Source organism: Rhinichthys klamathensis, unplaced genomic scaffold, assembly GCF_029890125.1.
Source record: "Rhinichthys klamathensis goyatoka isolate OS25496 unplaced genomic scaffold, OSU_Roscu_1.1 h1tg000654l_1, whole genome shotgun sequence".
In the NCBI taxonomy this organism is placed as follows: domain Eukaryota; kingdom Metazoa; phylum Chordata; class Actinopteri; order Cypriniformes; family Leuciscidae; genus Rhinichthys; species Rhinichthys klamathensis.
Window position 1 is genome coordinate 419,218 of NW_026607098.1, and position 16,341 is coordinate 435,558.

At 36.6% G+C, this 16,341-nt stretch overlaps 1 protein-coding gene across 1 annotated transcript; it reads right to left on the reverse strand.

The window, feature by feature from the left end:
• Window positions 1-440: 440 nt before the first annotated feature.
• Window positions 441-14,920, reverse strand: stradb (STE20 related adaptor beta). Its single transcript, XM_056241548.1, has 13 exons — window positions 14,803-14,920; window positions 13,787-13,859; window positions 13,590-13,651; window positions 11,703-11,786; window positions 8,044-8,140; window positions 7,020-7,141; window positions 6,252-6,360; window positions 6,040-6,163; window positions 4,323-4,494; window positions 3,416-3,520; window positions 3,097-3,344; window positions 1,710-1,752; window positions 441-1,615 (listed from the first exon to the last, which is right to left on the reverse strand). Exons 3-13 carry the CDS (start codon window positions 13,599-13,601, stop codon window positions 1,454-1,456), a joined length of 1,278 nt encoding a protein of 425 aa, XP_056097523.1. The 5' UTR covers window positions 13,602-13,651; window positions 13,787-13,859; window positions 14,803-14,920; the 3' UTR covers window positions 441-1,453.
• Between the last annotated feature and the right edge of the window lie 1,421 nt (window positions 14,921-16,341).

The following is a 16,341-nucleotide window of genomic DNA, read 5'->3' on the forward strand; positions in this document are numbered from 1 at the left end:
AAACAGGAAGCTCTGATCACACACTGACACAGGCTGCATCCCAAATCGCATACTTCCCTACTATCTAGTAGGTGAAAAACAGTATGTGACAAAAGAAGTATGTCTGAATTCACAGTACTCATAAAAGAGTAAACAAAAAGTATCCGGATGATCTACTTCTTCCGGCGAGATTCTGAAGTGTGCATACGATGGACACTTTACTATCCCATGAGGCCACGGGAGAGGATTAGTGAATGGCAGTGAAGCGAAGCAACTGATACTGGTAGGTCACATGATAATGACAACATGGGGAATGTAGTCCAGATTACATTCATACTATATAGAACATACTTTTTTAGTGGTTGTCAAGTAATTAATTATTCAAAAAAAGTACCTACTCAAGAGAATATGCAATTTTGGACGCAGCCATGGTCTAATGGGAATAGCATACTAACAGTACATACTGTAGTATGTGGAATACTTGGGTGACCTACTACATTAGTCAGAATGTGCAGCATACAGATGAGCGCAGAGCATTGAATAAGACACAAGTCACGTGTCTTTCTTTCATTTTTCGGTCCATAATGAAAGTAAAACCGTTGCATAAAGTGAAAAAATTCACAGTCAATCTGAGCATACAGTATTTGACATTTTAAGACGCGTCAAATGGCTTGACGAGTGCAGTTTAACTTCCTGTTTATCAAAAGGACTTGCTTGTCCCAAATAGCTAATAGTAGGGCTGCACGATTTCGGGGAATAAAATCTACTTGTGATTTTTCTGATAAAAACTGTGCTAGTGATTAAATCAAAAAGCTCTAGCTTTGCTGTGCTTTTTTGTAGGGCTGCACAATTTTGTCGAAAACGTAGTGATTATATATAAATATGAGTATAATAATAATATTACTAAATATTACTATTGTAATGTCACTGTAAATTAAAACCAAATCAAGTATTTAAGAAAAATGTACTGTGAATCAAGCCGCTCGAAGACGCTGAAAACACTATCAATACATGCAGTGCATAATTTATTTCATTAAATAGCAGCCTTTGTGATTTGATAACCACACTATATCATAATTTCGGTTTTATTTTAATAATCGTGCAGCCCTGGCTAATAGGCTTTTAGTTTCGGTCATAGAGATTAACAATGATTTTCTACCTGCTATTGATATTCAGGAAATGTCTAGGCAGCTGGTATGTGCTCATTCTAGAGAGCATTTGATTGGCTAAAAATGTAGATACGCCCATAAGTGCAAGATGATGTCATCGATATTTTGGTCCGTAAAGAGAGGGAATATAGACCAATGAGATTTCACTGTGGGTGGGCTACCGTGGTATACAAAACCAAGTGAACGACAAACTAACAAAATGTAGCAGCTGGTTAGGATGGATTAACATGGAATATATGTATCGCTAGTTGCCTGGGTCAAGATTTGTGTGAGAAAGAAAATGGCCAAGAGAGGGTCAGCCAGGTTTAGGAGAAGTCCCACATGCCGTCCTCTGGCTCAGTGTCGCTGGGAGACGGGGTGTTGCAGGTCTGGGTCGGTGTCCCGGATGGAGGTGTGTCTGGAGGACAGGACACTGGCACGGCCGGATACATCAAACTCAGGAAAGAGTCCCTCGTGTGTTTCTTCACCTGGAAGACAGACACACAGATCAATGCATGAAGATTTTAGGTTACACTCGAAGACTGAAGATTTAGTCAAAGCTTGATGAAAGGGTGAATCTACCTGTCTGAAAAAGGGGTGGCTGAGGAGAGCAGTCGCAGACGGCCTGAACAACAAACACACATAATGGGGTTCAGTAAGGCCATCCTTAAAAATATTTTGGTTTGCAGTAGCAGCAAAAAAAAAAAAAGGGTCGGTAGGTAGGTCTATATATATATATATGTTTTTTCAAGATTCAATGTAAAAAAAAAAAGGACAATTTTGGTCATGGTGATTACGTCAGTATGAATGTAAACAAATGTGCATATCGTGACGTCACTGACTGGGTCTTCAACCCATGCCTTCGGGTGCACCATTGCGAACCTCATTCTGATACAGGTTATATAGAGCACAAACAATTTGAAATCTTTGTCAAAAAACATGTTTATTGCCAAACAGGGCAAATTAGCGCGAGAACGCAATCCCATAAAAGCACCGATAGGAGTGGAGAGTTCTGCGCTTGATCTACTGAGGACGCACAAATTAATGAACACAGACATAATGGCCAACACAATCTACCAGGGGCAGAGCAAATTATCGTCTGGTTTAAGACGTGCTTTTTTGGGGGCGGTAAATAATGGCACAAATACCAGTAAATTGACGAACGCAAACCTTAGTAAATCACCTTAATAAATAAAATGTATATATTTTTTGCATTTCATTATGAATGAAATTCATATGACTCTGGAATTATTTAGCTGTTTTTCACCTTGTATATTTGCAGCAACAGATAAATGCGTCACACTGTATAAACTAAACTTCTGAGAGTACATTTTTGTTAATAAACTGGCCATATCAAACTTTTTTTTATTCAAATTTTCAAAGTCCACTTCTAATGTTAATAAAGTTTTTGTGCAAAAAAGTAACAGAATAGTAATAGAATAGTAACATCATGTTGCAATCAATAAATTACCATAAAACCTTATGCAAAAATATATATATATATTTTGTATAAAGTTCCTATAGACAATTTGATTACAAAAATGTAATCTCAATGTCAGGTTTAGGTTTATTTAAATTTTCCACTGAAGTCCACTTATAATATTAGTAAAGTTTTAACATTTTTAATAAGAAGAAATCAGCATTTTAGGATGATTTCTGAAGGATCATATGACACTGAAGACTGGAGTAATGATGCTGAAAATTCAGCTTTGTATCACAGGAATAAAATATATTTTAAAATATAAAACAGTTCTTTTAAATTGTAATAATATTTCACAACTTTACTGTTTTTACTGTATTTAATCAAATGAATGCAGCCTTGGTGAGCAGAAGAGCCTTTCAAAACCATAACAAAATCTTACAGACCCCAAACTTATAGTGTGCATGTTGAAATTCTTATAAAAGCGTCATCTGTCCATTTTGAGCACTGGCAGTGTAGTGTGTTTGCGAAGGGTCTCCCGGTCTCTACCTGCGATCAGGCTGCTGCTGCAGGCACAGTTGGACCAGGTTGTGCAGTGTGACCGAGTGGTTTTTGGGGGCGGGGCTTTGAGGTCTCTCTGCAGTGGCAGTACGAGTCAGACTTCCAGTCGCAACACTCTCGCCGATCCCCGAATCCACACCGGAACGAGACACCTTGAGCGCCCCCATGTCTCCCAGCGGGTAAGGGGGGACGTCGAGGAGACAACAGTGAGAACCCCGCAGCTTCTGAAGCAGCATCTGAAGAAGAAACAGCGTTCAGTAATCATAGTTGCATGCTCACAGATGGCACACGTGAAGAACGGCAGTACCAGAGTGGGCGGCATGTCCTGGAACGGCACTCTGCCACTGACCAGCTCACATGCCACGATTCCCAGACTGTAGATGTCTGATTTCACTCCATAGCCGTGAAGATCCTTCATCACAGGAAGAGAGACACAAAAATCCATCATAATGTGATAATTGATGTTGGTCCTGTCCTGACCTTGACCAGGCCTTATAATTAGGAATGGACAAAATATTAGTACTGTATTGGTTATCGGCCGATATTAGTAAACCAATTATTTTAATGGACTGCTATAGGATGATTTTTGTGTATATATACACTCATATACTCTCTCTCACACACACACACACAAACATAGAGACTACTTTCAAAAACATAAAAAAAACCTTCATGTTTCCAAACTTTTGACCAGTAGTGTATACGTCAGAAATCATTATAATATGCTGATTTGGTGCTCAAGAAACATTTCTTATTATTATTATCAATGATGAAAACAGTTGTGTAGTTTAATATTTTTGTGTAAATCTTAAAATTTATTTTGCTAAATAGAAAGTTCAAAAGAACAGCATTTATTTGAAATAGAAATCTTTTGTAACGTTAGAAATGTAATTACTGTCACTTTTGATCAATTTAATGCATCCTTGCGGAATAAAAATATTAATTTCTTTAAAAGAAATCTTACTAACGCCAAACTTAGTGGTAGCATGTATATCAGACAGTTTTGGATATTTAATTGTGCATGCTCATTTTTTACATTTAGATTGCACCGGTCATAATCAAATGCTCACTTCATATTTATATATATATATATATATATATATATATATATATATATATATATATATATATATATATATATATATATATCGTTTATTGTTTTATACTGTCTATAATGCTGCTGTTTGGAACAGCTTTCACATCTGGATTGTCACCTGTCGCAGAAGCTCCGGACTCAGCCACGGCAGGAGAGACGGACTGTGCTGAGGCATGTCAAACACAGCTCTCATCCTCTTGCCATCCTTCATCAGACTGTACACACTCTGAAGCCCTGACAAACACACACGGCCCTCAGCTGACAGCAGCACATGACTCGCCTTCACACCTCTGCAGGAGAGGAGAGGAGAGGAGAGGAGAGGAGAGGAGAGGAGAGGAGAGGAGAGGAGAGGAGAGGAGAGGAGAGGAGAGGAGAGGAGAGGAGAGGAGAGGAGAGGAGAGGAGAGGAGAGAAGAGAAGAGAAGAGAAGAGAAGAGAAGAGAAGAGAAGAGAAGAGAAGAGAAGAGAAGAGAAGAGGCCAGATTAAAGAGATAGTTCACTCAAAATTTCTGGGTTGTTCCATAATGGGTCGATCCAAACCCATAAGTTCATCTTCGGAACTCAAATTAAGATATTTTTAATGAAATTTGAAGTGGTTTCTGTCCTTTCATTGAAAGTCTATTCACCCAAAACTCTGACGGTTCAAATCATCAATAAAGAGAAGTAAAATAAATCCAGTTTAATCCAATTCTTCTATCGCTTTATATGACGAACAAATTAAATGTAGGCTTTTATTTACATTTAAACATTGATCAGCGAACATCAACAGAAGCTCAAACATGCTGTGTTAGACGCGAGAATAAACCTCATTGGTTCTCACGCATCAAGCAAGCATGCTTGAGCTTCCGCTTACCATATTTGAATGCTGATCAATGTTTATATGTGATTAAAAGCCCAAATGAATCAAATAAAGCGATCGTATCTCTTCAAAAGACTTGTGCTGTTTTCCCATACTTTCCATCCTAAAAAGTATTAGAAATTAGAATTAATGTGTTTAAATCATAGTATGTTGTAATGAGTATTCCAATGATACCTGTAGTCTACTATTTTTTATAAGTTAAAATATGAAGCGCAGATCCTGAGCTGGATTAGCTCACTCTACTGGCTAATATTGCCCAAACAATTGTGGTTTGGACGAGGATTTTAAACAAAAACTACAAACATGGCGGATGTGCGAGACCGATCGTTAAGTAGAGAGGTTTAGATAAAGGAGTTTGAGTGATTACCTAACGAAAAGATATTTTTTCAATGTTATCCACATTATAATTAATCTGCAACAGCATTGTGAACTTTTATAAAGATACGTTCGGTCATAAACTTTTAAACGCATCATTATGCAAAAACGCGAGGAGAGTCTCTGCATGAAAGACACACGACTGGCAGATCATCGTGCTACTGCGTTTCTCTCCGATACGGTAGGAAATCAGATTACATTGAATATGGAGGATTTGAACTGTGACGAGATGATTGACAGGTGTTTATACGGTGACGGGATGCATGTAACTAATAGACAGAGCGGTCCGTTAAACACACAATTATGATGAAGTAGTTTGTCCCTAAGCGTGCCAACTCTTCTGCTACACACTCAAAAGTATGTACTTTTCTTCACAAAAATAGTACATACTTTTAGGGCATAGAATAAGTAGGCGAATTGGGAACGTTTGAAGCATCAGAGTTTTGGGTGAATAGACTTTCAAGGAGGGACATAAATCTTTTATTTTTGTTCTCTCGATGAAAGTCTAATGGTTTTGGCATGACATGAAGGCAAGTAAAATGACAGAATTTTACTATCCCTTTAATTCAAGCCTCTGTGAAAGCGATCCCTCATGCGCTCACCTGTGCACGTAGCCCATGTGATGCAGGTACTCGAGCGCTCGGAGAACCCCGTACAGCAGGTACGCCATCAGAGACTCGCTCATTCCATCCGGAAAGTACGACCTGAGCAGAGAGTCTGCAGAACCTGAATGAAACGCGTGCAGAGAAATTTCACCAGGGAAGGATGGGGACAGAAAACAGAAAGCAAGAGACAGATGAGTGTGAACTCTTACCGTAACTCATGAGCGGAGACAGAACCCAGAGCTGACAGCAGGAGCTGAACACCAGTCTGGACGTGAGCAGGTTCGGGTGACGGAACCGTCTGGACAGCAGAACCTCATTCTGCAATTAATGCACAAACTATGAATCCACAAGCACAATGGGCTTTTCTGAGAAAAAGTTGTGTGCGTGTCTAAAACCTGAAAATGCCCTCACAATTACAGTCAATCCTCTTCAACCAACGCGAGGACAATCATCATAACAGGGCCAAAAAAAACCCTCTCTTGCTCTCGTGTTGTTGCAAACACCAATGCTGTTATTTTTCTGAATAATGACGTCAGCCTGTTTCTCAAACAAATCATGGTATGGCTTTAAAAACCTTAAAATATCATACACAAGTCTTATGGGCTACTTTTTATAATGGTTTTGTCATTTTTGGAGCTTAGCGGTTATTTCATCCACCAACAGTCACTATGTAAATAGCCTCATGTTACAAAAATGATCATGAAAAATTCCCTTTTTCTCATTTTACTAAGAGTGTGAACCGGTACTACAGTATATATGTATATGCTTTTCACATTTAAAAGCTCCCTTCATAAACAAAAACAGATGAAATCAATAGAAATGCCAATACCATAAAAGTCTGAAAATTTTTAATTTTCGAAAGTTTCAATAGACAATGTGATTTTAAATAATATATTTTTGACTATTATGTCATATGTCAGAGCTTCATTTTCAAATAGTAGAAATCAATGGCAAGCTCTCATAAGTGTACCACACACCATCAGCTGCAGCAGCTCATCTTCTGTACACTCGTCCAGGTTTGTGTTTTTTACTGCCACCAGCCTGCCAGACGGTGTGTGACGTGCCATGTTCACCTGACTGAGGTTATTAAAGCCCCGGCCTGCACATATATACAAAAATACCCACACATATGAGCATTAAGAACAGAGTAAGACATATGGTAATACATGATATAAACAAGATTCGGTAACACTTTACTTGAAGGGGTGTGCATAAGACTGACATGACACCTTCATAACCATGACATGACATATGTCATGAATATGAAGTAGGGTTTATGCATGTTTATGACAACTGTCATTAAGTGTCTTTCGCCCAATAATGACATTTTGAATGCAAATATGACATTGTTTAAGATGTCTTTGTTATGACATCTTGACATAAACCATAACATCATAACCTGTCAGTGTATTTGTCATGACAACTTGACATTAAATTAAATTAAACTGTCATGTGGTTGGTTTTGACATTGGCTGTCATAAGGCCATTATAACTGTGTCATGAATATTTTTCATGACCTCAACTACAGTGGTACAAATTGAATTTGTAATTAAAAAGTTATAATGGCTTCATGAAAGCCAATGTCAAAACCAACCACCTGAAAGTTTAATGTAATGTTAACCAATAAAGCTAAGTGGTTTCTTAAGTTTGATAATTAATCTGCTAGGTCATGTTTATGACAGGTTGTGTTGTCTTAGTAATGTCAAGTTGTCATGACAAAGACACTGACAGGTTATGATGTATTTGTTTATGTCAAGTTGTCATAACAAAGACATCTCAAACAATGTCATATTTGCATTAAAAATGTCATAACTGAGCGAATGACACTTAATGACAGTTGTCATAAACATGCATACAACTTCCTTCATATTCATAACATGTGTCATGTCATGATTATGAAGGTGTCATGTTAGTCTTATGCACACCCCTTCAATTAAAGTGTTACCCAAGATTCCAGGGAACAACTAACTTATATCATACTAAGTAAGACATGATCCCTACCCAGTTGTGACAGCAGCTGATAGTGGGCGGAGTCAGTGGAAAGATCTGTGATGTCATCGCCATCCGTCAACACAGAACACGGAGAGACGTCACTGCTCTGTCACACACATAAACACAGCAAATAAACGACAGCAACACACACGTCACACATACAAACAGAACTCTACTACTGTACATGGGTAAAACTGTGTTAGATGGTGTTAGATGTTCGCTAAGGGAACAAAATGAGACACTTTCTGTCCTGTGAATCATGACACTAATGTGATGCTGGAGGACCATGACTGGAACATGGAAGAATATTCACAGGTCTCAGATCAGTTTTATCCTGCATGATAGTATAATGACTGAGAAACAGGGTTATTACCGTTAACCAAAGCTATTAAAAACACAACCTAAAATCTAAATATTAGATGAAAAAGTTTAAAGCTTGCCTTGGTGTTGCTACTGTCATTGAGCTACAGTAGTAGTGTTTTGTAATTAGAAATCACAAAATATATCGGTACTGACATAAACGAGGAGACATGGAAAGCAGTCTTGAACAGGGTTTACTCCTCCTCTCTTTGCGCACGTCACAGACTCATACAGTGCAAGGTGGTTCATAGAGCACATTGGTCCAAAACCAGGTTAGCTCGCATCAACCCCTCTATTGACCCGGAGTGTGACCGATGTCACTCTGGTTCAGCCACTTTAATTCATATGTTCTGGTCCTGCCCTGCACTGTCTTCCTTTTGGAGCCACATTTTTATCTCATTGTCAGCTATAACCTCTGTGGAAATACCACTTTGTCCAATAATTGGTTTATTTGGGGTTTTCCAGCCTGGTCATTCTTTGCCTTCTTATTTCTCAGACTTTATAGCTTTTTTAACTCTTTTGGCTAGACGGTTAATTTTATTGAATTGGAAGAGCCCTCACCCTCCATCTCACACTCGCTGGGTTAGAGATGTTCTTTATTTCATGAAGTTGGAGAAAATAAGGTACTCTCTTCGCCGACCTAGCACTATTTTTGTCAAGCTTTGGAGACCCCTTCGTGAACATGTCCAAACTCTCCAGCTTGACCCTGCTCTCTGTGTTTGATTTTGGACCCCATTCCCAGACCCCAAGCCCACCAATCCCCAGCCTAGATGATACTACTCCTGTATTGTCTGGTCAATATATAATTGGGTTTACTGTATGCAGGATTGTATTAGATTGCACTTGTAATTTGTTGTTGTTTTTTGTTGGTTTTTTTTCTTTTTCTTTTTTCTTTTTTTTTTTTCTTGTGGGACTTCGGTGTATCTGTTTACTGTTATATATTTTAGTGCCTTTTTTGTCTCCCACTGTTTTGTAATGTATCTTAAAATGCATAAATAAATCATAAAAAAAAGAAAAAAAAAGAAATGACAAAATATTAAATTCAGCGATTAATTACATAATTCATAATGCTTTATGAGAGTTCACTCAGTTCCTCATTAGTACAATTCTTAAACATTGGGGTTTTTTTCTTGCTTTGAATAATATTGTTATATTGAATTTCATAAGCAAGTCTTGTTGCAGAAACAGAAAATGCATTGCATCACTTTGAACTTTAAGGGGTGATTGAGTTATGTTGCAATTAAGCCAGATTTGATATTATTCATGTAGCTTCTATAAATATGTCAACACTACAACAATTTATACTTTAGATAACTTCAGCTCATAACTTTTTTATTGAATAATACTAGTAGACCATGTATAATAACTCTAGACCATGAATGGGAAAGTGACTCAGCAGGCTGCAATAATAAAAGACAAAATATTCCTGTCACAGGAGGGGAATCACAACCTTCGCCTTCAACCTTCAGACAAAGACATGGCACAATAACACAAGTGAGCTTTCATGCAGACTCATGGGACAGAAAAACTGCTTTGTGACAACTGCAACACAATGGATCCACTCAGAACACACTTGAGCACAACAACAATCTGAAACTCACCGGAGCTTGTGCTGAATATCCAATGACGTTTCAATTGGCATGACTGATGTGTCCATCGCAAGACATAGTGTCTCTGCTACAGGGACTTTCACACTGACAACTATTTGCAGTGACAAAGTGACTGGAAGTCATTCATTTTAAATAAGAGTTGATGATTTAAAGCGACGTGGGCAACAGAGGGCCGTTGGCAACACGACAAAGTTAAGCTGAGTTCAAAATATCATAATGGATATTTAGGTATCAAACAAGACAGATTTAAAATGGAATTATTATTATTATTAACACAAACATGATGATATTATTAATGTTTGACGTGATTTAAAATATTATTATATGTGTGTGTGTGTGTGTGTGTGTGTGTGTGTGTATATATATATATATATATTATATACACATTATACATATATATATAGTTATATAGTTGTTCTGAAACCCTCCCCCTCCACCAGCTCCACCTGCCTAGATCTGCTACGTAGACATAAGGGATTATATGCTCTAACAACTATCTTACAACTATTACGAGAGTTGTCTTGATTGAAAAAAATATAATATATATATATATATATATTAGGGCTGGGCAACGATTAATCGCGATTAATCGCATCCAAAATAAAAGTTTGTGTTTACATAATATATGTGTGTGTAGTGTGTATAATTATTTTATATATATAAATACACACACATGCATGTATATATTTAAGAAATATTTGCATGTATATACTTTATATATATTTATACATAATTAATATTATATATAAATATAAATATTTGATATATTAATAACACATTTTTCTTAAATATATATATGCATGTGTGTGTATTTATATATAATAAATAATTATACACACACTACACACACATATATTATGTAAACACAAACTTTTATTTTGGATGCGATTAATCGTTGCCCAGCCCTAATATATATATATTTTATATAGCAAATCCCCTTTTGATAGTAAGATGGCACAAATAATGCTTCAAATGAGTGTTAAAAAATTTATATTTTTTTAATCCTTCGTTCTAGAGATTCGTTCACAAACACTGATCATTCAATAATGAAACAAGTGAAGTATTTATGAGTGAGTCATTGAATCATTCATTCAAACCAATTTAGTTTATTAATTAAACATTTTTAAATAGACTGCAGCAATTAATAATTTGTCAGAACCTCCAGTAATTTACATGTTATTTTATTAAGTTGTCCGTTCAGAAACGAGGTTGAATCGTGATCTCTATTTGAAACCAAAAACAATTGTGATTCTTAATTTATCCAGAACTGTGGAGCTATAATATATATATAGACAGATAGATAGAAACATCCATATATACATACACAAGTATAATATTGACAGTATTGCTTGTACGGTAGATTAAATAAATAAAAATATATCTGACATATGTTTCGTCACACAATTACTGTGTGACTACATTTCTTAGAATAGCAACTTCCGTAAATTCCTCTTCCTGTCATTCCCATGTAAACTCTATTTAAAAACCCTGTGGTTTGCGGCCAATCCAATTCAAATTCTACCTGACACCACATTGAGCCAATTCCTAAATGTACAATTTTGACTCAGTCCCGCTAGCGATCAACAGTGCAGTAATTTAATCACGGTCTGTGTGAATTCCCCAAGAGTGAAAGTCAATGCCTGATGCCTTCAAACACACCGCTGAGGCCATGATGATCTATTATTAAACTCCACTGACCGAGCACTGATGGCTGATGTCTTCATACTGCTCCTCTATGCTGATGGACTGGACATGTGAGTGGGACGAGATACAGGTGCAGTCCTGAGGGGAAGAGGGGAGGAAAGATGAGACACAACCCCCACCCCCACAAATGAATATGGAGATGAATATGAACATCCAAAGTATGAAAATGCATTAAAGGGTGGGCTGAAGGGCAAAGCAAGACGAGGCAAAACGAAGAGATGATTATGGAAATCAAACTAGCCGTGTTTGATTAAGCTTTGGTTACAGGAATGTTCCAATGCAAAAAGTCAACATGAAAAAAAAATTGAGACAAATACATCCAAATTGAGACAAATACAGACAAACTGACTTCCATAATGTGACGCATTACTGAGTAAAACAGGATCCAGTGTAAGTGCATTACTGTAAATGCGATTTGTGTTTGCTTTTACAAACTGAGGGACGAATCATGCTTATAGAACCTGTATTGAATCCAGAACATTAGGAGCGAGACATTAACAGACACATGATGATATGAATTATGATTATTCATTTTGATTATTATTAATAATGGTGGAAGAACACTTAACGGTAATTTCCCAGAATGTTCTTTTAAAATAGAATTGATGTCAAAATGTTCTTTTATAACATTAGTTAAAAAAAATACAATGGACATTTTGTATTGATGCCAAATTAACATCTGTTTTCATGGCTATTAATCACACAGTATTTATTTATTTATGTATTACTGAGTGAAACAGGATCCATTGTAAGTGTATTACAGCAAACTCGCTTTTTGTGTGTTTTTACACACTAAGGAACAAGTCATGCTTAATATAGACCTTATTCACAGCAGTGCCATCTTAGATTTTTATCAAAGCGAATGAAAGCGAGGCTGTGAGGGACAGACGTACATCTCTTCAGTGGGTTGTACTGTTATTTAATTGTGTTTTTGGATTGTTCTGCTGATGAAACACAGCTAAAATATCTTTCCAAGAAATTTCAGTCGACAAAAAACCTGAGCTGTGGAAAATTAGAAGTGATCTAGGAGCTTTACACAGCTTCTCAGCGGATTGAAAACACGGCAAGTTTATCTATCACTCACAGCCTCGCTTTCATACCTGTTAATTATGCACGATATATCGGACATCATATCAGTGTCGGCCGATATATGTTCATTTTTAATGTTATCGGTCAGATAAGAAAATTTGCCCTTCAGATGTGCAAATTTTCTTCAGCTGAGACACTTCAGATGTGCACTGTTCAACATGATGGTTTTGAACTGCTTGAAATATGAATGGAATCACTTCAAAAAAGGAAAATACAATAAAGTGCAACATGTGCAGCGCCAGTCTGTCATAGGCTTCAAACTATTATAATAAGAACCTTATAATTGTGTGTTTGGGACATGCCTTAATAGTGAGACTTTTGTTTTTGTAATCTCTCAAGAATTACATAAAAATGTAGATTTATCGGCCAATATGTCAGTTATCAACTTTCTAATATAAAGAATTATCAGTATCGGCCAAAATTTTCATATCGCTGCTCTGAATAAAGTCTATCGAACCTTTATTGAATCCGGAACATTTCTTCATGAGTGAGACATTGACACAATCCTCTTGTATTCAGAGGTGAGGTGGAGAATTGGTGGATATTAATGAGGGCGTTTATTATTAAATGTGTTGATATCTAGGGACTAGAGAAGAATCAGGCCATGGATTTTGTTCAGTGAACATCTTCAGTCCATAAAAACATCCCTACTACACTGAATCCTAAACCCACTCCAGAATCAAAACCAAACATTTCTGATACCTAAAAACAAGACCTGCAGAAATGAACACAGAAAGCATGAATCATGAGCTTAGCACAAACAAGCTGGGTATAAAAAGATTCGACTCTCACCAGAAACGACATGAGGTGCTTTTGGCTGAGCTGATGCTTCACTGGAGTTCATTTATCTGATTCTGGAGACAGTGAGAAAAAAAATGAGTGCATCTGCAAAAAAAAAAAATACTTCAGTGGCTGTTTCCAGTGTGCCACGCTGCATTTGTCATTGCAAGAAAAAAATTGCATGAAAAGCACAGTGTTTTTCCGCTTACCTGGCTTTTGCTCGGATTTCACCGCATAAAAAGACACAGACTTCATCTCATTTCATGCTGCTCCATTAGAGTCCTATGAAACAAACCAAACGCTTTCAAGCAAATATCAGATTTTCCAAGGCTTAAATAACATTGCATATGATATGACACACTATTTTCTAACTGAAAGCTTATCGAGCTGATTATTTCTCAACAGTCTGATTTCAAATATATCCTGTCTGAAATTCCTCAGCATCCATGCATGGACCGGCCGGCGCTGTGCCCACGAACAGAGCAGCCGGATTCAGTGTCTGCTCCGCTTGAATGAGTCTATGAGTCTCCTCTCTGCTCCAGAAATCATCATCATCATCATCTTCATCTTCAGTTATCTCGGCTGATAGGATGTCACATCTGTCTAGGCACATCAGCTCTCATATCGCCACAGATGACATTGGGAACTACTGTCCATTTTGTGTCGTTATGTGATTACTATAAGCAGCATCGTTCATGATTGCCAGATTACACTTTATTTATTTAATAAGGAAAATATTAAAGATTGTTACATATTTACAGCAAAAAGACGAGACTTCTTAGTTAGATCGCAATTATAAACTAAATGAATGCATACTGATGCACAATGCACAAGACATATAGATCTACTACATCCCCAAATTGGATGAAATCTTAATTATTAATTATGTAATTATCAGAGCAACTGACAGCATGGTGCCCTTCCTAGTCCTTGACAGCGAATGCATGTAGGTTAACAGGGTTAAGAAAAGAAACATCTTCAAGAAAGAGCCATGGTGCACTAGAAGGCTCTAATAATCTGGACTTTAACATTAAACCCACCTTGTTTCATATCGATTTAAATAAGTGCATTTGGTGACTGTACTAGTGAATTATGACATTAATAATGCACGTTTAACATTATTTGCACATGCTACCATAACTATTGTTTTATCATATCATGGATAGCAATACTTTGCTGGGTTTGATGTGACGCTCAAAGCCATATATAAAAAAAAAAAACTCACCATTGTTATGAATATGGATGGAGGTTCATCTGTAAATTGATTTTGCACCCTTGTTTTTGACGGCGAGCGTCACTTCTGGGCAGTTACAGTCACTTTGTTCACATCACAGTTTTATTCTATGAGTAAAATAGAATAACGCGGCGCCTCTAACATTTAATAACATTTGTAAGTTGACTTGCCAAAGCTTTTCTTCACAGTCCCAGCTGATCACGCTCGACGTACGGGATATATTTACATAATAAAGGTCTTTCATACATGTCGTAAATGAGCACCAGAGGACTATATATAATAAAAGTCTCTTAATAATTCCACTAAACTAGAAGGCTATACATAATAAAAGCACATACTCTATCCAATGAATTCCCCTCTGCCTTTTAAATATTTATTTTAATAATAGGAAGGAAGTGATCTAAAAACAGAGGTGATCTTAAATTAATTTGTTTTCAAATGGGACCTATAATATGTAAATAATTAAGATAATAAGTTAAGATAATACTTTTATCACAAAATAAATATATAAAATAATAAGCTAAATAAATATATAAAATAATATAATTCCTGACCCCTCTTATGTTTACAATTTCTCTATTCTCTTATTATTATTATTTTATTTGTCTGTGTCTGTTTAACATGTGCTGTTTATGAAACATTGAAAGTGTGTAATAATTATTGTAATTGTGACCAATGCCAAATAAATAAATAAATAAATAAATATCTCTGGGACTTTTATCACAAAATAAATGTCGCGCAATGTATGACGTATTTATGGATAACTGACGCCAGATTTGCCCAAACTCTTCCCCAAATACCCCTCCCTCCACGCTCTGTTCGCTATTGTCTCAATCGCTCGAACTGACAGGAGCCACATGTACCACTAACGCTCGGATAAGCGGATTTTACGTGAACTAAAGGTAAGAGAGAGAGAAATGTTCCGCTCTTTCACAGCTGGTGTACAGAGATGTGTGTGTATGTAGGATGAGTTTGACGGTTCACGGATGTGCTGCTGCTCATATATGGCCGTTGGGATGCAGATCAATCCATCTAGTTTAACGCATATTGTTCACTCTATGTTTTTAAACGAGTGTTCAATAGACGTGTATGTGTGTTTTCTGTTATAGTTCTGCGGGTTTTAAAGATCTGGATAATCTGTGTGACATCTGCAGGGATTATGAAATCTGTTGCATCAGATCAAATGGGCTGCATCATACTCATAGAGCATCTCTGTGCTGCTTTTGCTCATGTATTTGTGTTCAGGTGTTATACATGATTTTCATCATGCACAGAGACAATTAATAATCCATCGTCATCACTAACATCGGATTATTTATGAATTTTAGTTTTATGAACACGACCTGTTGACTTAATTAACAGAAGTTCATGAGTGCTTTTACGATTATGTATATATATTTATATATATATATATATATATATATATATTACACACACACACACACACAGAGTAAATATAGGCTAGACCTATAGCTAAACTATATATAATAATAATAATAAGTCATACTAATAACGTTACATGTTTCTTGA

Coding starts and splice junctions, on each gene's coding strand:
- stradb (XM_056241548.1), bottom strand. Junction 3,345..3,415: donor AGGACATGCCGCCCACTCTG/GTACTGCCGTTC, acceptor TTTCTTCTTCAG/ATGCTGCTTCAGAAGCTGCG. Junction 1,753..3,096: donor CAGCAGCAGCCTGATCGCAG/GTAGAGACCGGG, acceptor TTTGTTGTTCAG/GCCGTCTGCGACTGCTCTCC.